The 27,049-nt window shown below is 39.1% G+C and overlaps 1 protein-coding gene across 1 annotated transcript in view; it reads left to right on the top strand.

Moving 5' to 3' along the window:
• Positions 1–27,049, top strand: part of rock1 (Rho-associated, coiled-coil containing protein kinase 1) — a 140,045-nt gene that overhangs the window by 75,879 nt on the left and 37,117 nt on the right. Inside the window, exons 7-21 of the mRNA XM_080194293.1 lie at positions 535–679; positions 2,214–2,352; positions 4,507–4,598; positions 6,234–6,393; positions 9,560–9,626; positions 10,085–10,173; positions 10,377–10,425; positions 10,999–11,134; positions 12,733–12,824; positions 12,913–13,159; positions 15,177–15,283; positions 17,065–17,215; positions 17,934–18,094; positions 19,768–19,952; positions 25,012–25,081. Of these exons, the coding sequence (XP_080050419.1) occupies positions 535–679; positions 2,214–2,352; positions 4,507–4,598; positions 6,234–6,393; positions 9,560–9,626; positions 10,085–10,173; positions 10,377–10,425; positions 10,999–11,134; positions 12,733–12,824; positions 12,913–13,159; positions 15,177–15,283; positions 17,065–17,215; positions 17,934–18,094; positions 19,768–19,952; positions 25,012–25,081 (1,890 nt within the window). The remainder of the gene's footprint in view (positions 1–534; positions 680–2,213; positions 2,353–4,506; positions 4,599–6,233; positions 6,394–9,559; positions 9,627–10,084; positions 10,174–10,376; positions 10,426–10,998; positions 11,135–12,732; positions 12,825–12,912; positions 13,160–15,176; positions 15,284–17,064; positions 17,216–17,933; positions 18,095–19,767; positions 19,953–25,011; positions 25,082–27,049) is intronic.

Raw genomic sequence — 27,049 nt, 5'->3', positions numbered from 1 at the left:
GGATGAAGAATAGCATGATGTTTTAAGGTCATGGCATAATTTGAACCATGTTCCCTTTTGCCCTCAACCTGAATCTTTCTCAAATTTCTCTCCAATCTCCACTTAATGCCCTCTCTGTGCTGATCTTATAGATTGGACTCACTTCTTACTCTTCAGACCCTACTCCTACTAAACTGCTGACCACTCATCTTTCAGTCCTGGTTCCTATGTTAGCTGATGCTATTGATAGTTTTACATGCATTCTTAGTCTTAATCGCTCCACCATTGGCAGTCCTGCTCTCAGGCTGCTTATGTTCTAAACTCTAGACTTCCCTCCTTCTGTTTGCCCACCTCTCCTCATTATCTTCCTTTAAGGCATTCTTTAAAAACTACCCCTTTGACCAAGATTTTGGTCATCTGGCCCAATATTTCCTCATGTATCTTAATGTTAGAATTTGTTCCGTAAGTCTGTCATAAACTCTTATGACATTTTATTGTGTTAAACCTGCAAAATAAATGCAAGTTGTTTACTAACCATTTTCTTTGTTATTCTAGGAAGGGATGGTACGATGTGATACTGCAGTGGGGACTCCTGATTATATTTCCCCTGAGGTGCTGAAATCTCAGGGAGGAGATGGGTATTATGGAAGGGAATGTGATTGGTGGTCAGTTGGAGTGTTCCTATATGAAATGCTAGTTGGTGAGTGATGAAATGGTACATTAAATGCTTGCATATTTAAATATAAGTTATGCTGTACCAATTCTAGTTTGAAACTAAAAATCAATGTACGCAACTTCATGCTATTTAGTGTGTGAAATTTCAGGGAAAATGTCATGGGGTGATTCTCCCAAAAAAATTCGAAGTGCCGAATTTGCGTAAAAAATGGAGTAAATCACGCTGGTTTTTTCAGAAGGAGTTTCGAAATGAATCTCCCATACTCTGTGCATTGCAGAGTGTCTCAGTGTGAATCACACTGAAAATCAGTGGGCGGATCCTATTCTGGCTGGAGAGGCACCTACCGCGCACCCCCCCCCCCCCCCCCAGCAATTGCTGGCCTCCCTCTGTCACTCAGCACAAATGCAGAGTGGCAGTGGACCCCCTACCCCTACCAATTGGTCCCCACTGGGCCTCACCCCTTTGGCACTGCCCTATGCCCAATAGGCAATGCCAGGGTGCCCTGGGCATTGGCACTTTGCCCCTTAGCAGTGCCAGGAGCCCAAGCCAAGGTAGCAATGCCCAGGGGGCCCATCCCCCTTCCCCAGTACCCGATCCTCTGTTGGGGCCTCAATGGGCTTCACTCCAGTGGGGCTGAACCACCAGCTCCCCACAAGTGAGGAGCTAAACTAAATCCTGCTGGAGTGGTGGGTGGGGGTGGGGGGGGCAGGGGTGCGCAGACCCTGAGATTTCGGTCCTGGGCCCACTAATATTTTAAAAGAATATAAATAACCATGACCATAATTTATCAGCTCCACCCCGATTTCTGGCATGGAACTGACAGCAGGATGGGAGAATCACTCCTAACTTTCTCCTTTCTGAATTAGATAAGGAACTGCATGTCTTTAGATGCTTTATGGGTGCAATAAGTAAACTTAAATTTATCAGGATAACCATTATATTCTACATTTAGCTATGTGCTGGCACAAAACCAAAGCTGTCTGGGAGCTTATGCTAATTTTAAAATGATCTGACCACTCAAGAATTCAACTGAGTTTGGGGTGCTGTTGTGTAGCTTCCTTCGCCCTGGCTGTAGACAATAATTCTTGATGCAGATTTTGCCAAAGGTGCAACCAGCTCTCATAACTTTAGCAGCTAAAACAACTTAAAATGAAAATTCCAGGACATTGGCAATTGTAGAATCCCTGTTTTGAACATGAGAAGTGTTTTGCAGACTAGAAGCTTTAAAATAAAAGATGCATCAACATTAGATTAAATTCTTGTTAGATTATACATTGTATCACAAACATTACCCTTTGAGCACCATGATTAATTTTTCTTTCTTCAATGCAATTGGATTATTGGTATTGCACTTTGTACTGATATGTCTTCCACCCCTCTTGAGCCATCCATTAAGATAGAGGATAACAGGGTATTGAAATTAGTTATCATGATGGCCACGAACCAGTGGGTAAATTTAAGTTGTTTCTAATCTCTGTTCTTGTTTGTCAACATCATCTTCACTTATACAAAGCCTATGTCTGAATTGATCTTTAATGGTGATTTTTCCTCTTTGTAGGTGACACACCTTTTTATGCAGACTCACTAGTTGGAACGTATAGCAAAATCATGAATCACAAAAACTCATTGACGTTTCCTGATGACAATGAAATTTCCAAGGATGCAAAAAGCCTCATTTGTGCTTTCCTCACTGACAGGTACCGTAAGAAGACAATATACTGTGAGGAAATATTGTTCTCTCCAGTATATTACTTGAAATACAAATGAATAAATCAAATAGATCCCGTAGAGATGCAAAAGAAACCAGTTCATCTTTTTCCTGGACTCTTTATGATGAGGAGAAACTAATTCAGGACCTTTATTTACATTCTTCCTTGCTATAGGAGGTATTATGGTGAAATTAAAGTGATGGACACAAAATGGTTACTTGGTACACAAAATGGACTCTGGGAAGGGATATTAAAAGACAGTTGCACAAAGAGTTAAAACCTGCAGTCTCTGAATTACTGCAGGAAGTTGGTCAGACCTGGTGCACTTTAAAACTTGAGATAAGAGCTGACCCAGGACAATGAGTTTGATAATGAGATTAGCCACTGATGGGGACATAAATACATAAATGTATATATCGAAACCAGTCATTGATAGAGGACATAACTGCATAAATGTGTCCATTCTATGTACAATAATGTGTTAACTGTCGATGTCCATATCTGCCTACTCAACTTGTAACAATGTGTTAATAACTAATATCCGTACTGCCTATTGTCTAATATTCTGATCCCCCTTCCCCTCCATATCCCTTGATCCCTTTAGCCCCAAGAGCCATTTTTAATCTTTTCTTAAAATCATATGACATTTTGGTGTCAACTACATTCTGTGGTAGTGAATTCCACACATTCACCACCTTCTGGGTGAGGAAATTTCTCCTCATCTCAGTTCTAAAAGGTTTACTCTTTATTTTCAAACTATGACCCCCTGGTTCTGGATTTCCCCATCTGGAATATTCTTTCTGAATCTACCCTGTCTAATCCTGTTAGAATTTTATAAGTTTTTATGAGGTCCCTTCTCACTCTTCTAAACTTCAATGAATATAATCCTTAAGTCCCTTCTCATATGACAAACTACCATTGTGTAGTTGAGAAGGTAGCTGCCAAGTACTGTGGAGTACCAGCGTTTTCTCCCAAACCTTTGCCTGAAATAAAACTGTTTTGTTGAACCTCCAAGTCTGACTCCGAAGTGGTAAATTTCCCACAACAGTGGAGTACAGCAAAGGTTTACCAGGCTGATTCCTGGGATGGCAGGTCTGTCGTCTGAGAAGAGACTTAAATTGTAGGATTATATTCATTGAAGTTTAGAAGAGTGAGAAGGGACCTCATAGAAACTTATAAAATTCTAACAGAATTAGATAGGATAGATTCAGAAAGAATGTTCCAGAAGGGGGAATCCAGAACTAGGGGGTCATAGTTTGAGGTTAAAGAGTAAACCTTTTAGAACTGAGGTGAGGAGAAATTTCCTCACTCAGAGTGTGGTGAATGTGTGGAATTCACTACCACAGAATGTAGTTGAGGCCAAAATGTCATGTGATTTCAAGAAGAGATTGGAAATGGCTCTTGCGGCTAAAGGGGTATGGGGGAGGGGGACCAGACATTAAATTTGATGATCAGCCATGATCATAATGAACGGTCAAGTAGGCTTGAAGAGCCTAATAATCTACTCCTGCTTCTAGTTTCAATATTTCTGTTCTAGAATATTATTTTAAAATGAACCCAATAAATTGTATAAAACCTTTTATTTTCCTTTCATGGATGTGAATTTTGCTGTTAAGGCCAGCATTTGTTGCCATCTCAAATTACCATTGAGATGGTAGTAATGATCCATTTTCTTGAATCACTGCAGCTTATACCACAGAGCTGATCAGAAGGGAATTACAGAATTTTGATCCAGCAATAACAAAGAAATAGTGATATCATTAAGCTGTTAGGAGTCTAGCATGATGGAAGTCTCTTTCCAGGTTTCCTGCAGAGCACAGCAATTGAAGGGAAGTAGACAAAGGTTGTGAAACTGTTCGACAACATGTAAAAATTTTTCAAAATGTGCACCCTCAAATGTATTTGTTTTGGGGTCCTGTGACTTTATAGCAATTAAAAGAAGATTAGAGTAATTAGTGGTCAAATGTGGCTTACATAAAGGTTGCAAACAGAGTATTGAATTTAGTTTAAACTGAATTGACTTGAGTATATGATCTGTCTATATGAACAGAACTCTAGTGCATGCATATGTGGTACTCTTTCCTAAGATTATCTGCAGCATTGTTGTAGTAACAGGTTATTGACTTATTCCATTTATTCTAGGGAAGTAAGACTAGGTCGAAATGGTGTTGCAGAAATCAAAAGGCATCCTTTTTTCCGAAATGATCAGTGGACATGGGAAAACATCAGAGAGAGTAAGTTGCCATAAATGTTAAGTTATACTATGTGAATTTTGAAGTTGTATTAAGGCCATTTAGGGGCGATCCTTTAAGGGCTACGTGATTGGGCCAGACCTTATGGAGAGGCTGCACTGGAAGCCAAGCCAGTTGGGAGCAAGGGCGCAGATCCTGGGATGGGGAAGAACCTCAGCTGGAGCCAGGGAGGAGAAGACAATAGATTTGTGTAATAGTTCTATCAGACCCTTATCTTGTATACATGTTATATTGATAATAAATCATTCATTGTTGAAGCCACAACATGTTACTACACCCAGGGATATAATAGTGGTGTTTGGGATGTTGTCTGTAAGGTATGGTTCCATGAGTATGACTTTGTTAGGCTGTTGTCTGTCTAGTTTGTGGGATAGCTCTCTAAATTTTGGCACAAGCCCTCGGATGTTAGAAAGGAGAACTTTGCAGGATCAACAGGGGTAGGCTCACTATTGTCATTTCAGGTGCTAGGTCAGTGCCTGGTAGGCTACTCAGTTTCATTCCTTCTGGTCGACTTCATAATGGTTTGATGCAATTGAGTGGCTTGCTTTCAGAACCTCATTGCTGAGGATCTATAGACCAGACTTCCTTCCCTAAAGGACATTTGCGAACTAGATGGGTTTTTATTACAATTGACAGTGTTTCATGGTCAGTATTAACGGACAAGATTTTATTTAAATTCCATGTTTATTAGCTGAATTTAAATTCCCCCACCAGTTTCCGTGGTGGGATTTCACTATTGTCCCGAGAGCATTAGTTTGGGCCTCTGGATTATGAGTCCAGTGATATTACCGCTATGCCACTGTCTCCCCATAAATGTGCCATTTAACAGTGCTCACTAAATAGAGAAAACTATAGAAACAGGAAAAGGACTGTTTTATTAGGTCATCTTTTTTGGATCTGAGGAGCACAAATTATAGACAGACTAGGAACTAGACTTCAGAAATTTGGCTGTTCATGTACACAAATCATAAAAACTGGTGTATGGGTATAAAATGTAATCAAAAAAACTATTGTGATTTATCTCAAGAGAGTTATAATACAAAAGTGAGCAAGTGGTACTTTGCATACAGAGTTTTGACCAGACCCTATCTGATGTATTACATTCAATTTTTGGCATTGAACCTCAGGACAGGTATATTGTGGAAGTGCAGATTACGTACAGTTGCAGGTTTAAAAGGTTACATGATGAAGATGGGTTTATTCTTTTGAGTTCAGAAGGTTGGAAGGTAATTTAGTTAAGGACTTTGGATTGATAAACAATATTTGATAGGTTAGTTACTGACAAACTATTTCCTGTGTTTGGAAAATCCAGAACAAGGGGAATAATCTTCAAATTAGGGCTAAGTCATTTAAGGACTAAAATCAAGAAGCACTTTTTTTATTCCATAGGAACAGTAATAAAAATTTGGAACCTTCTCCCTCAAAAGCCTGTGAATGCTTGATCATTTTAAATTTTCAATAGTGCGACAGATAAAATTTCTTTAGACAAGAGTGTTAAAGATGTTTTGGAGGGTAGATACCAGTCATGTTGTAATTGACTGGCAGAACAGGCTCAAGGCACTGCATATATGTTCTGGTGTTTTAATGCAACTAATTCACATCTGTCTTTTGTTATAGCTTCAGCACCAGTCGTGCCTGAGCTAAGTAGTGACATCGACACGAGCAATTTTGATGATCTGGAAGAAGATAAAGGCGAGGAAGAAACTTTTCCTATACCAAAGGCCTTTGTTGGCAACCAATTACCTTTTGTAGGCTTTACATACTACAGAGATAATCAGTGAGTACAGTCAACTTGAAATACATCTTGCTTTAAACAAGAAAGCAAAACTCTCTGAAACAATAACTTCTTGTCTCATTAATAACAGAGCGTGAACTTGCAAAAACGAACACAAAGCCCTGAATGAACAGCTACTCATTCTCTCTGACCAATCTCCACCTAAATTCCCAATGCCCCCTCTCCTCTGACTTTTAGGCCCTCTTTCGGATCCTCACATATGGTCACCTATGACATAATTTTCCATACTCAGCTACACCCAATCTTTACATCTCACAATCACTTCTGCAATATGAGTCCTCCTGACACTAAGGGGCAATTTAGCATGGCCAACTCACCTAACCCGAACATCATTGGATTGTGGGAGGAACCCGGAGGAAACTTATGCAAATAAAGAGAGAATGTGCAAACTCTAAACAGACAGTAACCCGAACCAGGAATTGAACCTGGGTCTCTGGCGCTGTGAAGCAGCAGCGCTAACCACCATGCTGCCCCATGGTGGCACCTGTTGAACAATCCCAAGCTAGCAATCCATTTAAGTTTATCAGTTGGGCTAGCAATATGGCTTACTTTTGCTTGCTAAAAGCAATGTATATTTATATGCAGGGACATGACCTGTGCAAGCAAAAGGCCTTTTGTGAATTAACAAAAATGATGGAGATAGTAGTTCTCTGGTGCATTCTTCATGGTAGTGCCTCAACCAATTAGTTGACTTGCCAACCAATAAGCATCATTTTCTCATGCAGTATAAATAGTTGCTTCGCTTCAGATTTGGCATTCTTGCATCTATCCTGCTAAGTGCAGGATGAAAAACTCTGACAGCATCTCTTTTTTTCTCAACAATAATTGGTAGAAAAATTAGAGGACTGATGAAACAATTTTTCACCTAGATTGGCATTAAGGACCTGGAACTCATTACCTCAAAGGGTGTTAGAGGCAGAAAGTCTCAACATGTTCAAAAAGTACCTGAATGTCTATTTGAAGAAACATGACCTGCAGGATTCCAATCTAATGCTGGTAACTTTGTTGACTGGCAAAGACAGAATGAGCCAAATGGCCGTTTCAGTATTGTAAATTTTTAATGATTTCTATTATTCGACTCTATTGTTTTAATTCAGTTTCTACTTGTCCATAGCATTATGATCACCTTGGTCAGAAAGTCTTGAATGATATTATCTGTCATAACATGACAGCTTATTATACCACCAATGGTGACTACATTGTTTTTCTTGTGATCCTCTCCATATCCAGCTGTTTGATTGTTTTGCATGGTTATACCCCAACCAAGACATTCCTCCCAATGATTTCTTCTTTTGCCTTTGTTTTCACAACTCATTTTCCACTAATTTCAGCTTGCTTTTCTCTCCACCCCCGAAGATCCAGCCACATTGAACCATACAGTGCACTACATCAGTGTTCTGTTTGGCTCAAATCTGAGCTTAAAACCCCCAAACTGTATAAATCTCCAACTTTGCATATTTATGCCTTTATAGTTTGCCTCACTTCATCTTTATAACTGCTAACACTTTTATATATGCTTTTATCACCAGTTGACTTTATCTCTCTAGCAGTATCCTGATGTCTCACATTTCCAAACTCATTCCACTCTTGTTCCATACTGTTTCCTTGAGCCAACATTCCATCCTCTTTCATGCATACTGCCTCGTTGTTCCCCTAATCAGCACCTTTATAGCATCACCTTTCCTATTTCACAACTTTCCCCAGGCTGTGATTGCCTGATTTGTCCTCTTCACTTCTGACTTCAGCGTTTTCTGCATTCCCCATTTACTTTCAGTCAGGAATGGCAGAAACGTCCACTGTTGTGTCCTTTTATGCTACAACTTCTCTATATATGGTAGAAATTGGTTCACATTGTGACAGTTTTCCACCAAACTAATGCAAGAAAGCCACAATTTTGCTTGCTATGTTGTGTGCTCCTAAAACATCTGAAATATACTTGGTTCCATGTTACGTCAACACAGTGACATAGTGGCACAGTGATTAGCATTGCTGCCTCAGAGCGCCAGGGACCTGGGTTCGATTCCGACCTCAGGTCATTGTCTGTGTGGAGTTTGCACATTCTCCCTATGTATGTGTGGGTTTCTTCCGGGTGCTCCAGTTTCCCCCCTCAGTCTAAAGACGTGTGGATTAGGTTGACTGACCATGCAAAATTGTTCCTTTTTAGGGGGATTAGCAAGGTAAATATGTAGGGTTACGGGGATAGGGCCTGGGTGGGATTGTTGTTGGCACAGACTTGATCGACCACATGGCCACCTGCTGCACTATAGAGATTGAATGAATAGATCAGGCAATTTATCTGTTTCTGGCAGCTACCTAAAACAGGCCTTAGGATTCTTGCATATTTTAGAGGGGCCTAACTACTGTCTCAGGCCTTTCCCTTGAAATTGGACTGCGTTGAGTCTGTTTTAGTTTTCTTATAGTGGATATAGTCTAATAAATGACCACGAAAGAAGTGCTATAATGAGGCAGCAGGCAAAAATGTTTCTGAAAAAGCATGCAATAACAAATGTTCCCCTTCATCTATGCAACTCCCTCATTATATCTTCCTGTTTCTCCCTTTCTCCTTTTAAAAACTTACTCAAAACCCAACTCTTAAATCACGAATTAGGTCACCATCTCAAAGTATTTCACTCTGTTCAGCTCTTTGGGATGTTTTCTGTGTTGAATTGTTCTAAATGCAAATTGTGTTAATCCTCCAATCAGATGGTAATTTAAACATCCGACACTTTCTTGTATTTCCATATTCTGGCCTTTCCAGATTTATATCAAGCGTGAATGCATTCTCTTATTTGATAAGATGGCAGAATAAGTAGAACTAACTGTTGATTACATGGGATTTAATGGGACTGAGGGTTATAGATTGGCCTGGTAGGTAGGGATATGATTGGCTTGGTAGGTAGGGATATGATCGGCCCAACTTGTGGGCCGAAGGGCTGTTCGTGCTGTAGTGTTCTACGTTCTAACTGTCATTAGATGAACTTGTATCTTCTCAGGATATCATTAAAATTACTATAAACCACAGTTTGTCTGAATGAAGCTGGTCAAGTCTGATTTGATTTGTAGTATTTTACTATATTAACCTAACATTTTATTGAGATTGATTTGAAATGTTTTCATAAATTCTTCTGTACTTTAATTCCCCTTATAGGAACTCATCTGGTACCTCTAGACGAACCAGTGACTGTAGAGTCAGTTCTACTGTAGACAATAGTCAAGTAAGGATTTTGTTATTGCTTTCAGATTATAATGTTTGGACAGTGCAGTTAAAAAAACATTATAGTTCATGTAGCCATCCTAAATGGCATTGCTTTCTACAATCCAGGAGACAAACTCTTTTTTTATGACTGTCTCAAAACATTTCATATGAAATAAATAATTTGTATTTTTAGAGAGGAGTGGAGGAATAGAATGACAAACAGCATTTTCTTGAATGTTCATTTCAGGATTTTCTTTCTAGTGGCTTTACAAACCTTTCATAACCAAAGTTGTGAGAAAGTTTTGCACAGTATTTGAATGTTGGTAACTATGGTAAGATTTATCTACAGCAATGAATTTAAATGTGCCCAGTGATGCTTTGTATTTCTCTCCTTGTTTGTTTGACATTCAATCTTTGAAACTTTGAAGAAAATAGCTTAATCAGCGGGCATTTCACCTTGGCTATCTTACTTTTAAGGTTGAAAATTTGAAAAAGAAAATTTATGAGCTGGAGGAGCAGTTACACAATGAAGTAAAATTAAAGGATGAATGGGAACAAAAATCTAGGTAAGGCACAATCTCAAAATGTCCATTTTTAATTTGTTGGAGCCCGTGCCATTTTCAGTAACTGCTTTGATATGTTATGAACATAGATGCATCTCATGTCTGAAACTGAGGTATGGATAAGGGTGTTCTTGCAAAAGATAGTGGGCAAGGTTCCTAGCAAACTCTGGTTTTCTTATGAAACTGTTCAATGATTTTGTTTCTAGGTCAGCAAACACCAAGTTGGAGAAAATAACAAAGGAACTGGATGATGAGGTAATTTGCTTTGTATTCAGATTTGTTTATTATTTGCTCTGTTTATTACACAAGTATCACTATTATCTTTATATGAGTATCTGACCTTTCCAATCCACAAAATTTTATTATAGTTCTCTTAGAAAATTGCGCATTTTAAAATGGGATGTATTTGAGTTTTTCAATATGTTTCACCCATGTTATATAATAAATCTGGAGCATGCATTTTTCATTTAAAATTGTAGCATCCAAAATGTGACAATACCGACCTTTATAAATATTTGTTGTATTTGTTGATTTTTTGACTTGAGCAATAAATTGTGAGTTCTATTCATGTTACAAAGTATGCTATCCCAAAATATGACTACTTTGAAATTGAAATAGTTTAAAATTCATGTGCAATATAATTTATCTGCATTTTCTGTAATATACTGGAATGCAAAGCATTTTAGACCTTTAGATTGAATTGTACTCACATTCAGAAAATATTATGGCAACGCTTTGAATGTGGTATTTTCAATGCAATCAGATTTATCAGTCTGATTTTTTTAAACCAAAGATGTTTCTTATCTGAAATTTTGGCTTTACCTATAGGGCAATTCACGAAAAAGTTTAGAGGTTAATGTGTCTCAGCTTGAAAAGGAAAAAGTAACGCTCCAGCACAAAATCAATGATTACCAAAGGAAAGGGGAACAAGAGGCTGAAAAGAGACGGAATTTAGAAAATGAGGGTAAGCTCAATGGCTATATTCTTAGTGTCATATTTAGGTATTTTTCTAAAATGTTACTGCCCTTTTAGGGCAAACCTACTTTTGGGTACAATTTTAGCATGTTTCTCTTTATCTGTGCCGATTTGATTTATGATAATGGCAATTGAAGGCAAAACTTACAAAGACTAGAGTATTTCCTAAGAACATTTCAATATAAGTAGAAAGAAGCTATTTTATGACAGATGAGGAATTTTGGGTATCCTACCTTAAAATGGATAGTAATGAAGATCCATGTAAAGGACATGATTTAGTGCTGGAGATTAGAAGAAATAGTCCTTTGCCAGAAGTAGTATTAGAACATTCCTAATGCTGTGATTCTGTTAGTAACTGGTTAATAAAAACAATTATGTCTGTGTTTTGATTTTCTAACTAAAACTATGAAGTCTGTGTCAATTAATCAATGGGGAAATTTGAAGTACAATTTCTAAAGTTGTGGACAATAAATTGAGTAGTGTAATTAGTGAAAAGCACGACTGCAGCAAAATCCATGAAAGCATCAATAAACTTGTAGAATGGATGCATAACTGGCAAATTAACTTCAATATACACAAGTGAGAGGTGGTACACTTTTATAGGATGTACAAGGGCCATATATAGATATCCCCTATTTAAACTGCATTCTAATAGCCCATTTTCATCTTAGGGTGGTTTGCAAATTAGGGAGCGTGATTGAATAGCCCTGCTTCCATTTTTGTTTTAGCACTGTTAATACGTATGCACCAAGAACCATGTTGTAACTATGCACTTTTTTTTTAAAACACTTTCCTCTGCTTTGTTCACCACTTCTCTTTCCTCACACTCCTTCCTGCTCATTGCTTCTCCCTCTCAACCCCTCACTTTCTCTCACTCATCAATCCTCTTGTTCCCCACTGCTTACCGCTTCCTTCGCCTGATCCCCTTGCTGCTTCCAGTCTTTTCCCAAGCCCTCTTTCAAGGACTCAGGAGAGAGACAGTAAGGGGGATAAGAGAGGGGTAGTGAGATGGAGGAAGCAAGGGGGTTAGCAGAGGAACGTGCCTTGTGGGAGGGTGAATGAGGTAGTCCAGAGAGGAAAGCATCGAGCCAGAGGGAGAGGAAAAAGTTGAAGGGGTTGAAAGAGGAGCAGTGATTGGAAGGTTTTGGGAAGGTGGTGGGGGGGGCGCAATAAATGAGTCAGCAAGAGGGGTAGCAAGTGAGAGGGTGTAAGGGGGGCAGCCAAAGGATGTGGAGACTGGGAGGCAGGAAGGGATTCTGGAGAGGAAAGTAGCAAGAAGGAGGCCGAGGGAAGTGATTAGTGGGAGGGAGCGTTGGGGCAGTGAGTGAGGGATGTGAAGTTACGAATGGAAAGTGGGAAGCAGCAAGCAGGAGGCAAGCAAGAAAGAGTAGGAAGCAAATAGTATGTGCATTTTCACAATTTCTGTCTAAAATCATTGAATCATTTAGTACTGACGGTCATTTGTCCTACATATTTTCTTGAAATTTGTGCCTAGAAATAAGTTTAATAGAAAATCCCTTTTGCAGTGAATTACGTCTCATTGATAATGGACCTATAACTTCTAACTGTTCACTGTTTTGCTTGTAGTATCTACACTAAAGGAGCAACTTGAGGACTTGAAGAAAATGAGCCAGAATTCTCACATTTCAAATGAGAAAATAGTACAGTTACAAAAACAAGTAAGTCCTAAAACTCATATGCTGAAGTTTTTCAAAATCAAAAAAGCAAGGAATGCCTGAAAAATATAATGCTGTTATTTATTAATAGTTAGAAGAAGCTAATGCTTTACTGCGATCTGAGTCGGACACAGCGGCAAGGTTACGGAGGAACCAAACTGAATTAACAAAGACCATGAGCCAGGTAGAGACTTTAAATAGTGAACTACAAGAGAGAAACCGAACTTTAGAAAGTGCCAAACTACAGCTGGAGAAGGATATTATCCAGCACCAATCTGCTTTGGATACTGAAAGGCGAGTTCGCAGCCATGGCTCAGAAATGATCAGTGATTTGCAAGGTAAGCCATATTTGGAAATTGATATTTGTTAACAATATGTTGTCATTAATGACCTTTTGGACTATTTCCTTCTTGCCAGTAGGTGGAAAAATGTGTCTTCCACACATTTCCCTTCCCTTCCCAGAAGAAATAGTACCTGATCAGCACCACCCTATGATAGCACTGAGGAACTGACTGAAATAAAAGGCCTCAATCAATCTCTGATGATGCCCCTTAATGGTACTATGGCCTACATGGATGTTATTGGGCCAGATTTTGCTATCAGTGGCATTCACTTGGCTGACATTTGTCCACATGCTTTCACAGCCTTGTCAGTGGTACTGTCCCCTCATCCACCACCTGTTTTCAGTGTGGCACCCTCTGCAGGAAATCTGTGAACAGTAATATGACAGAGATCTCCAGCCATTCGATTAAATCTCACGAGCCACAAATAGCACTAAATTATGATCTTTGGCCCCTGATATTTGGGTGTTGTAAGTACTTTTTAGGGACCACAATGGCACATGTGTCACACATACACTTTTGGAGTTAGTCACATCATATTTCACATTGGTTGAAGACATTAGCACATTGTTATAAACAGCTGGTGGAAAAAGTCAAAGCAGGCAGATCATAATGTGCACACTGATTTAATGGCAGTGATGCTATTTTAGACCTCAATGCTCTGACTGTAGGCTCCTTTTAATCTTGCAGAACTGAACACTCATTTAGCAGCAAGCAGAGCCTTCCAGCAAATCAATTTAGAATCAACTGTTTACAGATTAGTAAATTGGAAAATTGATATTTTCCAGCTGTTGCTTTGATTCTACAAGTCTTCGATGCTTTGTATAGTTTAGAGGCTGTGTATGATAGCTGCTAAAGAATCTTTTGCTGACTGCAAAACATCTGCACAAATCAGTTGTTCCCAGGCATTTCCCTTACCATACAGCATGATCTGGGAAGGTTTGTGGAGGGCAGGAGGCCATTACCAGTCCAGACTATTCCTGGAGTTATTCTTTCATCTGAACTTCAGTGAGAAACAAATTGTTCAACACCTAGGCTTCGGTAAGGATAACTTCACTAAAAATCTACCAACAACTGCAACCTCAGAACTGGACAAGGATCCATTGCCTTCAGTGGCTATCAAGGTGACAGTGATGGTGAACTTTTACTAATCTGACTTTTTGAGACCTGTGTTGAGCTATTTGCAACAACTCACAGTTTGCACTGTATTGTGGCATGATGGCGGTTGTTGACACACTCTATTCATTGCGCATTAACCACTGAGAAAGCAGAAGGCTCCATTAGGATTGCAGGCCTCCCCATGTTGAAGATATAGTTGACTGAAAATGCTTAGCTTTCTGGGTGTCATATGTCTATTCTGCTGTATACTGAAACCAAAAGAGATCTCACTTCCTCAGACTCCAACGGGTGTATAACTGTAGGCAGAGAGTCATGCAACTCAATGTCTGGTAGCCTGCCATAAGTCAGGATGCCATCATTCTGTGTCAGTCTACTGTGCTATCTGTATTTGAACTGCCACAGCAAACCAAAGGGTGGCTATTGGACCGCAAGTGTTATGTTGTATTAGCCACTAATCAATTCCCGTACACTCCTCATCCGTTTTTTGGATTTCCTCCATACTTTTTCCATTCAGCTTGGTTCTGTACTGTTTTATAAACCTTATGAACTGATATGATGAGTATCAGCATGGTATCACTGCAGAACTTGTTTCTGTCTTCACCAAATGCTAAGGAACAAGGCTTGCTGAGTAACCTTTACAAGCAGAAGTTGACTGATTTTGCTTGAGGGCCCAAGGAATGAAGTCAATGGTGATATTCCACCTGCTGGCCAAATTGAGATCTGCTAACTCGGCACAGACCATGGATCAAACCTGTGACTGATGGTCTGTGTAACTTAAAATTGAACTATGTCTTGGGGTAGGAGGGTGTCTTTATTGGATTAGGTTGTTAGTACACCTCTTCTAGAAAATCCCTAAGCACAGATGAATAATCAGATAATGACAATATTTTTTCAGCTCGAACTACATCTTTACAAGAAGAACTGAAAATGACAAAAATGAATCTTTCAAAAGCAGAGATGGAGAGGAAACAGGCACAAGACAAGCTTAGCAATCTAGAGAAGGTAAATACAGAACTGGGATAATACCGAATGAAAGGTCATTAATCTGAAATGTTAACTGTTTCTCTCTCCTCAGCTGCTGCCAGTCCTGCTGAGCATTTCCAGCTGTTGTTTTTCCTCATAAAAGCTGCACGTCCTACATCCAGGAAATAAAGGGATAACAGTTAGAAACAATATTCTCAAAATCAGATTTTAAAATGTTTAATGAGGTAATAGTTGAGACATTTACCCCAATGGCATATAGACTGAATGTCCAACAGATTTCATTCAAGATTTCACTTAATTACCTTCTTTTGCACAACTAATTAAAAACTTTAATCCCACAATTATGAAATACAAATACCTAGATTTACACACGTTATCATACTTAAACACTATGTGACAACAGTACTTATTTTACAATGCATTTCTGTTCATTTGCTTTACTTCACTTAGTTCTAATTTAGTTAGATATGCAAATTTTATTATGATTTCTACTAATCACTTTCTGCATTCTTAGTGTTACCCTCAAACTGACAGTCTAAATCTAAATATTTTTCCTCAATGTTTGTTAATACTCTGAATATTTTATCATCAGTGTCAAAGGCAAGACCAATAGTATCATTATCTACACTTTTTGTATCATTGGGCAGAATCTTGTGGAGAGGCAGTGACGTTCCCAAGTTGCCAATTTATGAAAAGGTCTGTCACATCTTGTGCCATTGAGACTTAAGGCAGCAACGGGCCTTCTCCCGGAATCAAGGACATAGGGGTGGAAGTCCCACCAATGGGAGCTATCAGCCAATTGGAGGCTGACAGCTGTTCTGTATTCAGCAGTGCCACCGGAGAAGTGATGCCTGCAGCTGGTACTCCACTATCCCATTTCTCAGTGGCCCAATCCTGGGTCCCTCGAACAGGCACTCAGTGTTTAAAAAAAAAAGCAAATTACTGCAGATGCTGGTATCTGAAACCAAAAGAGAAAATGCTTTAAAATTTCAGCAGGTCTGGCAGCATTGACAAAGCTTTGACAAAGAATCATCTGGACTTGAAATGTCAGCTTTCTTCTCTTCTTAAAGATGTTGACAGACTTGTTGAGATTTTCCAGCACTTTCTCTTTTGGCACTCAGTGTAATTGAATGAGGGATACCCACCCGCAAGTCCTATGAGTCCAAAAGCAAAGGATTGTTTCCAAATGATGAGAGCCCTGCCCGCCACTGGGTTAATAGCAGCAGCGCAGCATGAGGCCTTAAGTGTGCAATAATTGACCACAGATTTTGCTGTTGGGATAAATTTGTGAAGATTACATGAATTAATGTCATTTGTTTTCCTTCATGCTTCAGCAATTCCATTTCTTCTACCCTTTTCAAAAGTGCAAGTGTTTGGTAATTGAGTTCACAACATAATATATAAATGTAACACAAGTACCATCTGTAACTATTACTAAATGCTCTGGAGAGTAAATATAAAATGAACTTTCCACGTGAGCCTATTTAAAGAAAATTTCGTTTGTCAATTAACGTTCATCCCATTCCCCACTTTCAAACTGTGCATCATTCATTGCTGTAAGGGTTGTCCTTTGTAACTCTCATGAAAAGGTACAGAATAAAACCCATGATTTATTTATTTATGTGTCAAAAGGCACGTGACCTTCTCTCTGTAGTACAGCTATGATTGGTAATTCCTTGCAAACAATTGTGGAAATCTTTTCTTGTTTCTTCCACTTACACCAAGAAAGACATAACATTGCTTCCTCAGTCTCTTATGCTCACTCTGTATAATAATTCTGTGATTCAATTTCACTTTAGGAAAAGAATAATTTGGAAATAGACTTGAATTACAAACATAAAATATTACAACAGCGGCTGGACCAAGAAATAACGGAGCATAAAGTAACTAAAGCACGATTGGTAGATGAGTATGAATCCATAGAAGAAGCAAAGTCTGTGGCCATGAATGGTTAGTATTTGCAAAGATTATTTTTCATGCAAGTGAATTCAAGGATCTCCAGTGTAAATTTGGGGACCAACCTAGTGCATACAGCATGTTGGTGCATGGCATATCGGACGGTTACTAAGGAATAGGTAGTTACATAAATGCTGGCTTTGTCTCAACCCTGAAATAAAACAAATATACAGATGAAAACTGCCATTACAGAAGTCATTGTTTAATAGATATATTGGTTACCTCAACCAATGTGAGTTTTTACTTATTAGTACCTCTGATTATTCAAAGTGTCAGTAAATTCATCCAGTATGTCTACCAGCAGCCTTGCTGTCTGGTGGCTGTTCTGAAGGATTCCAGAAATATTTTGTTTTAGTGCTTAAGGAAGAAGTTACTGATGCTAGTGTGCATTTTTTAAATATAAATGCACACTGGATGTCAAGTTACAGAAGATTCAGTACAAAGTAGGATGTGTGTGAAGAAACTTTGACTTGGTTTGAATAGAACAACTATTTCAATATTCAGCTAACTTTTATGACTTCCTAATACAATTGTACAGTGTAAAAATGATTTTATTTGCAGTTGAAATTTTCTGAAATTTCATTTAGTTGTTTTATTGACTCAATGCATGTTCTATCATTGGCATCTCAAAAATTATATGTCTATGATAACTACTATATTTGTATTATCCTAAAATGTTGCTGTATTTTAAAACTTACTTGATACTATTCAGAAATGGATAACAAGCTGAAAGAAGAGAGGATGTCCAGACAGAAAGCAGAGAATCAGGTGATGGAAGTGGAAAAAAAGCTTTCTATGTTGGAAGTCGATTTAAAGCAGTTCCAACAAAAAGTGGAGCAGCTCAGTAAACAGAAGGAGAGATTGGAGGATGAGGTGAGAGCTTGCAAACCAAGGTTTATAACTGTTTTGCATTTTTTTAAGATTGATGTTTCTCCCTTTGGAAGCAGGCAGATTTTCTCTACAGATCTTTGGGTACTTTGACAGTGTGAAGAGAAAAAGATTGGTGAAGTCTAATATAGGTTCCTTACAGTCAGAAAGAGAAGAATTTATAATGGGGAACAAAAAGTGGTTGACTAACTAAATACATCCTTTGGTTCTATCTTCACAAAGGAGGACACAAACTATATACCAGAAATGTTGTGGAACACAGGGTTTAGTGAGAGAGAGAAACTGAAAGAAATTATTCTAGTTGAGAAAAGTTGCTGGGGAAATTGATGGGATTGAATGCTGATAAATCCTGAGGGCCTGATAATCTATATTGCAGAGTACTTAAGGAATTAGTACTAGAAATAATGGATGCATTGGTAGTCATCTTCCAAGATTCTATAGTCTCTGGAACAATTCCTACAGATTGGAGGGTAGCAAATATAATTTATAAAAGGGAGGTAGAGAGAAGACCAGGCAGTTGTAAACCAGTCAGCCTGACATTGGTACTGAGAAAATTCTCAAGTGGGAAAAACAGGAAAGCAGATTATTATCTGAATGGCGATAAATTAAGAGAGTGGAATATGCATTGAGACCTGGGTGATCCATACACCAGTCGATGAAGGTAAGCATGCAGGTGGTAAAGAAAGCAAATGGTATGTTGGCATTAATAGTGAGAAGATTTGAGTACAGGAGCAGAGAAGAAATTTTTCCTCATCTCAGCCCTATAAGCTTCCCCTATATCATTAAGATTATAGCTCTGATTCTGAACACCTCCGCCTTTGGGATCCTTATATAGGGCCTTGATGAGGCCACAACTCATCAAGATTATGTGCAGTTTTCATTTCCTATCTGAGGAAAGATGCTCATGCTATTAGAGGAATTGCAGTGAAGGTTTACCAGATTGATTCTTGGAATGGCAAGAATGACATGAGGAGAGACGGAGTCAGTTAGGATAACATTTGCTGGAGTTCAGAAGAATAGAACATAGAAAAACTACAGCACAAACAGGCCCTTTGGCCCACAAGTTCCACCGAACATATCTCTACCTACTAGGCTTACCTATAACCCGCAATCTCACTAAGTCCCATGCACTCACGCAGAAGTCTCTTAAAAGACCCTATCGAATCCACCTTCACCACCACCGCCAGCAGCCAATTCCACACACCCACCACCCTCAGTGAAAAACTATTGCGCAGGTGCAGCGCCCAAAACTGCACACAGTACTCCAGTTGCGGCCTCACCAATGCCCTATACAGCTGCAGCAAGACCTCCCTACTTTTATATTCAATCCCCCTCACTATGAAGGCCAGCATCCCATTCCCCTGACATCTCCTCTGTACCTACTCCCCAGCACCCTAAACCTGTGTCCTCTTGTGGCAGCCATTTCAGCCCTGGGAAAAAGCCTCTGAGAATCCACCTGATCAATACCTCTCAACATCTTACACACCTCTATCAGATCACCTCTCATCCTTCTCTCCAAGGAGAAAAGACCGAGCTCTCTCAACCTATCCTCATAAGGCATGCCACCCAATCCAGGCAATATCTTTGCACTATGATTCATTTCCATCTTAACTTCAAATCATTTGTATTAATGGTGATCGATATTCTTAATTACACAGGTGAAGACTCTGACACTGCAGCTGGATCAAGAGATGAATAAACGTGAGATAACAAAGAGTGAACTAAAGGCACAGTCATTGGAAACGGACAATCTGAAAGGTTCAGAGAAACAACTGAAACAAGAGATTAATTCATTGCTGGAATCCAAGCGGTCGCTCGAATTCCAGCTGGCACAACTCTCAAAGTATTTACTTCTGCTTGGACTATTAAATTTGTATAAAATTTATTTTATATGTACTGCCTTGGGAGGACTCAGTGTAAATTTGTTAGGAAAAGTTATTTTGTAATGCATGCAATTTCAAAATACTCATAAAATTTAAAGAGGAAATGTTCAATAATGTGGGGCAGCATGTTGAAGTAATAGTTTTGCACTAAATATTTATATAACAATGAGTTAAATATCTCATTGCATTAGGTCAGGTGCTTTTCTGCAGAAAGTAAAAATCTGAAGTTGACCCATAGGAGAGATTCTTGCACACCTCAGATAGGAAATGAAAGAAAAATGAAATGCATTTTTAAGAACTCCAGTGTGTGCTACACATAGATTTATTTCACGGTTCATTTTAAGTACTAAGATGTAGAAAAGAATGCTATCTCAGTAATACCTTAAATCATAATTTTCAGATGAACCATATACCTTTTGCAGCCTAAGTTGCAAATTCTATCTAACATATGTTAATTTTAGCTATTGGTGAAAATGTTTAGTTGTTCCCTTTTTTCATCTGTCTTAATGGCCACTGTTATTTTCAAAACAAGTTGAAAAATTAATACGGAATAGCATATTGTGTAATGTCTCATAATAACGTGAGATAGGAATAAGAGTAGAACATATAACCTGTTGAGTTTGCTCCTCTATAGGATACAACCAAGGCTGATCTTGTGTTTCAAATTCCTGTTTGCCAAATTCCTTGATTTCAAGAGAAACCAAAACTCTATCTATCCCAGTCTTACATGTAGTCAATAGTGGAGCATCCACAACTTTCTGGATGAAGATTTACAACCATTTGGGTGAAGACATTTCTCCTCATCTCATTTTGACAGCCCCTGTATTCTTTTTATGATTAGTACATGCAGCAGTTTCCAATTGATTCATCCTTCCAGGTTTTCTTGCTCCCTGTCGCAAAATGTTTGCTCTCTTATTGGTGCTGCCAACCACTCACATCCTAAATGATCGATCTTGGATCTTTCATTTGATTATTTTGTTAAATTCTGGATTCTGAATGGTGAATCACATTAGGAAGCAAAGTTGTGTAGTTCCCAATGTCAGTTATACTGCTCTGAGGAATGGTAAGCATTACCTTTGCAAGGAAAAATCAGATGGTGTTTCCCTCAGATCCACTGTGGTTGATCTCTTCATTGCTGGCTAAGACTTGTATTGGTAAAGACTTGGGGAACAAGATCAAGTATCCCATGCTCTCAGCTGTTATATGCCTAAGGACCAATAAGACTAGACAGAAGATAAGAAAGATCACTGCCTTTCATCAGAGTTGTCTTTTAGAAAAGATCTACTGGATTTAAACAGGTTAATTAAAGCTGCAATGGTAACAATTTCATGATATTGTGCTATTTGCTTATGTCAAATTAAATCTTTGATGCACACCATCTATTATTTCTGGTAGTGCTTTTGAGAATTTATAGATTGTGAACTAATATTGTTGAACCTTATGCTTAACTGTCATTATACTAGTTATTGGATAACATCAAGTTAGTTTTTCTTTCTCTGAGTACAGATCAGAATGAAAATAAATTCAAACAGCTACCTCTGTTTATACACTATACACAAATGATTATTTGCACCTGGGTAATATTATAGAATGCAATGATGAGGAAGTTGGATACGGCAAGTGCATGTGCTGTCCACAGAACAAAGGACATGTTATGCCAATGTTATTTTGAATAATTAATGTCAGAACCTGTTAAACTTTTAAAAACTATGATCCTGTCTGGCATGCATAAAAGATTTCATGGTAGCATTTCAGTGAACAGTAGGAGAGTTTCTCTGGTGTGGTATCTTGATTAATATTTATCCCTTAAATAAACGCTAAAGAAATGGGTTTTCTGGTCGTTTTCACATTGTTACTTCTGGGACCTTTCTGGACCAAATTGGCTGCTGCATCTCCCAAAATTGAAAAGCAGGACCTCCAGGGTTGTAATCTTGGGATTATTTCATGTGCCACATGCCATTGAGGCTAGGAATAGGAAGACAGTACAGTTAAATGTATAGCTAAAGAGCTGGTGTTGGAGGGAGAGCTTCAGACATGTAGATCATTGGGATATCTTCCAGACCTGTACAAGAAGGACGGGTTGCATCTAAACTGGAGGGCCACTAATATCCTGGCAGGGAGGATTGCTAGTGTCATTTGGGAGAGTTTAAACTAATACGGCAGGAGGGTGGAAACCGGAGCAGTAGGTCAGCAAGTGAAATGACCGAGTAAGGTCAAGAGGAAGAACAGACGGAAAGATTACTGAACACAGTGGGACTGGTAGTCTGAAGTCTTTTTGTTTTAACATGACAAGTTTGTCAGGTAAGGCAGATGAATTTAGGGCTTGAATTAGTACATATAACTATGATGTTGTAGTTATTACAAAGACTTGGTTGAGAGAGGGACAAGACTGGTAGCTTAACTGTATGATGTCATTTAAGCACAATGTTCAATGATATTAGTACACAATCTATAAATTTTCAAAAGTAAGCACTACCAGCATTAATAGATGGTGTGCATCATAGATTTAATTGGACCTACCTACACATTAGTAAATAACGTAATATTATGAAATTATTGCCACTACAGTTTTAATTAAACTGTTTAAATCCACTAGATCTTTTCTAAGGCCTGTAGTATAACCCCATCAAAGTGACTTGCACCCTTCTTGTTCCTGATTTCTACCCACGTGGCCTCTCTGGATGAGCCTGCCAAGGTATCCTCCCGTAGTACAGCTGTGATATTCTCCATAATCAGTAACATAACTCCCCGACTTCTTTTACACCCCTCTCTATCATGCTTGAAACACCCAAATCCTGGCTTCCCTCCTGCCCCCACCAATCCCAATGGCAGAGTGGCAGCAGGTTCCCCTACCAATTGCCCTTTTGCACTGCCCTATGCTTGACGAGCAGTGCCAAGGTGCCCTGTGGGTGTGGACAGTTTGCCTTTTGGGCAGTCCCCAGGGCACAGGCTGCAGAGGTGCCCCTTGGGAGCCCCTGATTGCCTCGCCCCCTTCACTCCAGCAGCGTTGGCTGCTAGTTCCCTAAAAATGGGGAGCCAGTGTAATCTCCCTGCAGTGAAAAACTGTGAAGGATGAGAGATGCTAGCAGGTCCAGAGAATTCAGTTCCGGGCCTGCTAATAGCATTTAAGTAATATGCTAAATAATATTTAAATACTGATCCCGCCTCCCAGCCGATTTCCAGCATGGCGCAGACACCACTGGAAATCTGGTCCTGGGAGATGTATGTTGCGGCGTGAACGTTCGTAGGAACCCCGCAAATCAACCAACACGTGATTTTCCCAGCCCACTTCACTAAAAAAAATAGTGCGGCAGGATGGGAGAATCACGGTCCTAATCTGCGGGAATATTAGGCAGGAATTGGGGAATGTAGATTAGGGACGGCTGTTTGAGGGTAAATTCACATCTGTCATGTGCAAATCTTTTAAAGACTAGTTGATTGGAATTCAGGATCAGCATGTTCCAGTGAAAATCATAGATAAGGATGGCAAGATTGGGACACCTTGGGTGACAAGAGAAATTGTGAGTTAAGTCAAAAAGAAAAAGGAGATATACATAAGGTTTAGGAAGCTAACAGACAGAGTCCTCAAAGAATATAAAGAAAGCAAGAAAGAACTTAAACAAGGAATTAGGACGCTAAAAGAGGCCATGAAGTGTCCATGGCAAACAGGATTAAGGAAATCTCAAGGCATAATATATATAAACACATATGGAGCAACAGGACAAAGGAGGGGATTTATGTGTGGGGCTGGAAGAAATGGGTGAGGTCATTAATGAATACTTTGCATCAGTAGTATAAAGGAGAAGGATGGGTGGATGGTGAGTCTGGAGAGGGGTGTGTTGACATTCTAGGGCCTGTTGATGTGAAAAAGGAGGTGATGTTAGACACTTTGACAAGCATTAAGGTAGACATGTCCCCAGCAACTGATGGGATCTATCCCAAAATATGAGGGAGGCAAGGGAGGAAATTGCTGGGGACTTGTACAAAATCTTTGTATCCCCTTTAGTCACAGGAGAGGTCCCAGAGGACTGGAGAATAACCAAGATTGTTCCTTTGCTTAAGAAGGGCAACAGGGATAATCCAGGAAATTACAAGCCTTTGTGAGCTTTTTGTCAGTGGTCGGAAAATAATTGGAGAAAATTCTGAGGGACAGGATTTACTCACATTTGGAAAAATATGGACTTATTAGCGATAGGCAGTACAGTTTTGTGTGAGGGAGATTGTGTCTTGTAAACATGATTGAGATGATTGATGAGAGCAAATAGTGGATGTTATCTGTATGGACTTTATTAAGGGCTTTGACAGGATTCCTCATGATGCACTGATGCAGAAGTGAGAAGAATTCCAGCTTTCAGTGGCAATCTACCCCTCCAGATCCTGGAACCAAATTCAGCAGTTTATGGCAACCTTGATAATTTGAAAGTTAAATCAGGCAAAACTGCAGTATTTGATAGTCCTGCTGATTGACTGACCATCTCAGCCAGTCTTTGCTGGGATCTATAAGGGTAGATTGCCACTGGGAGCTGGAATTTTTCTCATTTAATTCAGTTATCATTGCAAGACAATATTACAATTGCTAAAGTGATCTGAGCTGAATAAGTAATGATTGATAGATCTGGCAAGCTGATTTTATCTGGCTAAACTCTATGTGTAACCTTGTGCCTTGCTAATCTGCTCTTGACTTGAATTAGTGGAATGTGTGTCAAAGACGAGAGTTTGAGCTAAATATTGGAAACTCAGTAGGTGGGTGCAGATTCATTAATAGCATAATCTGGGAACTTTTAAAACACATTATGTGTTTCCATGCACATTGGACATCTAACTAGATAGAAAAAAGGATTTTATTTGTCATTTTTTTTCTGGTGCCATAATTTGTTGCACTGATAAAGAATAAAATTAAAATGGGAATGTTCACAGTAATGTCTCTAATATTTTTTGTAGATGTATTTGTCATACAACGTAGTTTTAATTTAAAGCTGGTTACTCCACTATCTGATGATGCCCTCTTGATTTTTTAAGGCAGTATCGAGGAAATGAGGGACAAATGCGGGAGCTTCAGGACCAGCTTGAGGCAGAGCAGTATTTTTCAGTAAGTGTGATATTTTGATATTTGAGGAGTTAACTTTGAATATGATAAAAATACCCACAGCAGCACATGAGTTCTGGAGTCTACTGTTAACTCCAACTATAATCTGCTCTTTAGATTCAAATTTGTTTTACGTTGTAGTATCAAAGGCCTTTTCCCAATCATACGTTATGTTCTTACTCACCAGCACTCCTGGAAAAGTTTCAAAGGTTTAGTTAGATTATCCTTTTGAACAATAATACCAGTTACCATTGCATACTAAAGATTCCTACAAACTTGTCACATTGCATTTGTTTTTGACATTTCCAAATTTATCTGAAAAATCCAATTAAGAAAATAATTTTCATTACTCTGTTTATTGGTTGTATTACAACCTGACTTCAGTTTTAGTGTTTATCGGAAGCTTAATAGTGCCACTAGCAGGCACGCGGTATATTTGTAAGTACACAAATAAACGTGCCTTGGTAATTAATCCTTTAATCATGTTCATTTTTTGCAAGCAATCCCACTGTCTACATTTTTTGTAGTGAGTTGCGATGTTACGGACATCATTGTTAGCCTTCCCATTCTACAATACCGAATGGCATTTGATACCTAAACACTGAAGCGCAAGACATTTTGCAGTCTTCCCTTAGGAGTAAGATGGAAATGTCTGTCGAGTTTGATCAGCCACATGCCATGAGTGCACCATAAACTGCAGATCATCCAAAGCTTTGCACTAGATTTTACTCACCATTTTTGACGCAGCCTCGAATCCAACATGTATTCTTTGTTTTTGCGATGCCTCTTGTGCATCTCAGTATTAGTAATTGTACCTTTAGCTGACTCGTCCCACCCTCTGGAATTTTCTCCTTTACCTTCCTACTTTTATTTGTTTGAGACCATCCTTAAAATTCAATCTTTAACCAAGTTTTTGTCAAGATTGATAGGGTAAGATATAGAAGCAGGAGTAGACCCAATGGATCATCATTCAACAAGATTGTGGCTGACCTTTGACCTGAACTTCACCTTCCAGCCTGAGTACCATATGCCTTGATTCCCTCAGAGTTCAACATTCTATCAATCTCAGCTTTAAATGTACTCACTAGTAAGCATCCATAGCTCTTGTAAGAAATCATAACCATCAAAATGAAGATATTTCTCTTCAAAGTCCTAAAAGACTGATCCCTTATTCTGAGACTATGCCCGTATTTCTAGATTTTGCAGCCTGGGAAAACAGCCTCTCAACATCTGCCCTATTAAGCCCCCTCAGAACCTTGTGTTTTTCAATAAGAAGCCTCTCATTTTCCTAAGCTTGGGCAAGAATAGGCTCTCCTCCAAGAATAATCATCCTATTCAAGGAAGCAATTTAATGAACCCCTCAGGGATGAAGACCAGTGCCCTGAGATTTGGACTCATCAAATCGTGTACAATTGCAGGAAGAGCTTCTTACTCTTATGCTCAAACCCCTTGCAACGAAGGCAACATACGCTTGCCTTCTCCAATGTTTGCTATTCCTACATGGTTAACTCTGTGCTTTATAGTGAAGGGCAGTCAGATTCTTATGAATACAACGGTACATCGTTTCTCAAATTTAAAAATTATTCTCTTTTTCCTATTCTTCCTACCAAATTTTAATAACCCTGTGTTATAGCTTTTAGTCCATAATCTAAAACAATCCCTTTACAGATTCTTCAGGCTGCATATTCTTCTCCCCGTGATAGCAACTTGGGAGTCCCGGGAGAATAGGTGGGAGGCACGCTGGGACGGCTCACCACCAGGGATATTTCACATGCGCAGACAGGGACTCAATTGACTGCTTGCACCATGGAGACAGGCAGCCAGTTAAATTGATTACGGGTCTAATTAGGACTGACTTTGTGGACATGCTGGTTGGAACCTGGGGACGAATAGAGCGGGAGGCTTCATACCTTAAAGATTGGGGGCATAAGCAGGAAAGGCCACATGTGATACAAATAATCAACTTTTGTG

This window comes from Carcharhinus amblyrhynchos, chromosome 8, assembly GCF_965287045.1.
Source record: "Carcharhinus amblyrhynchos chromosome 8, sCarAmb.v2.hapA, whole genome shotgun sequence".
Classification (NCBI taxonomy): domain Eukaryota; kingdom Metazoa; phylum Chordata; class Chondrichthyes; order Carcharhiniformes; family Carcharhinidae; genus Carcharhinus; species Carcharhinus amblyrhynchos.
This window is presented reverse-complemented; position numbering and strand designations above follow the sequence as displayed.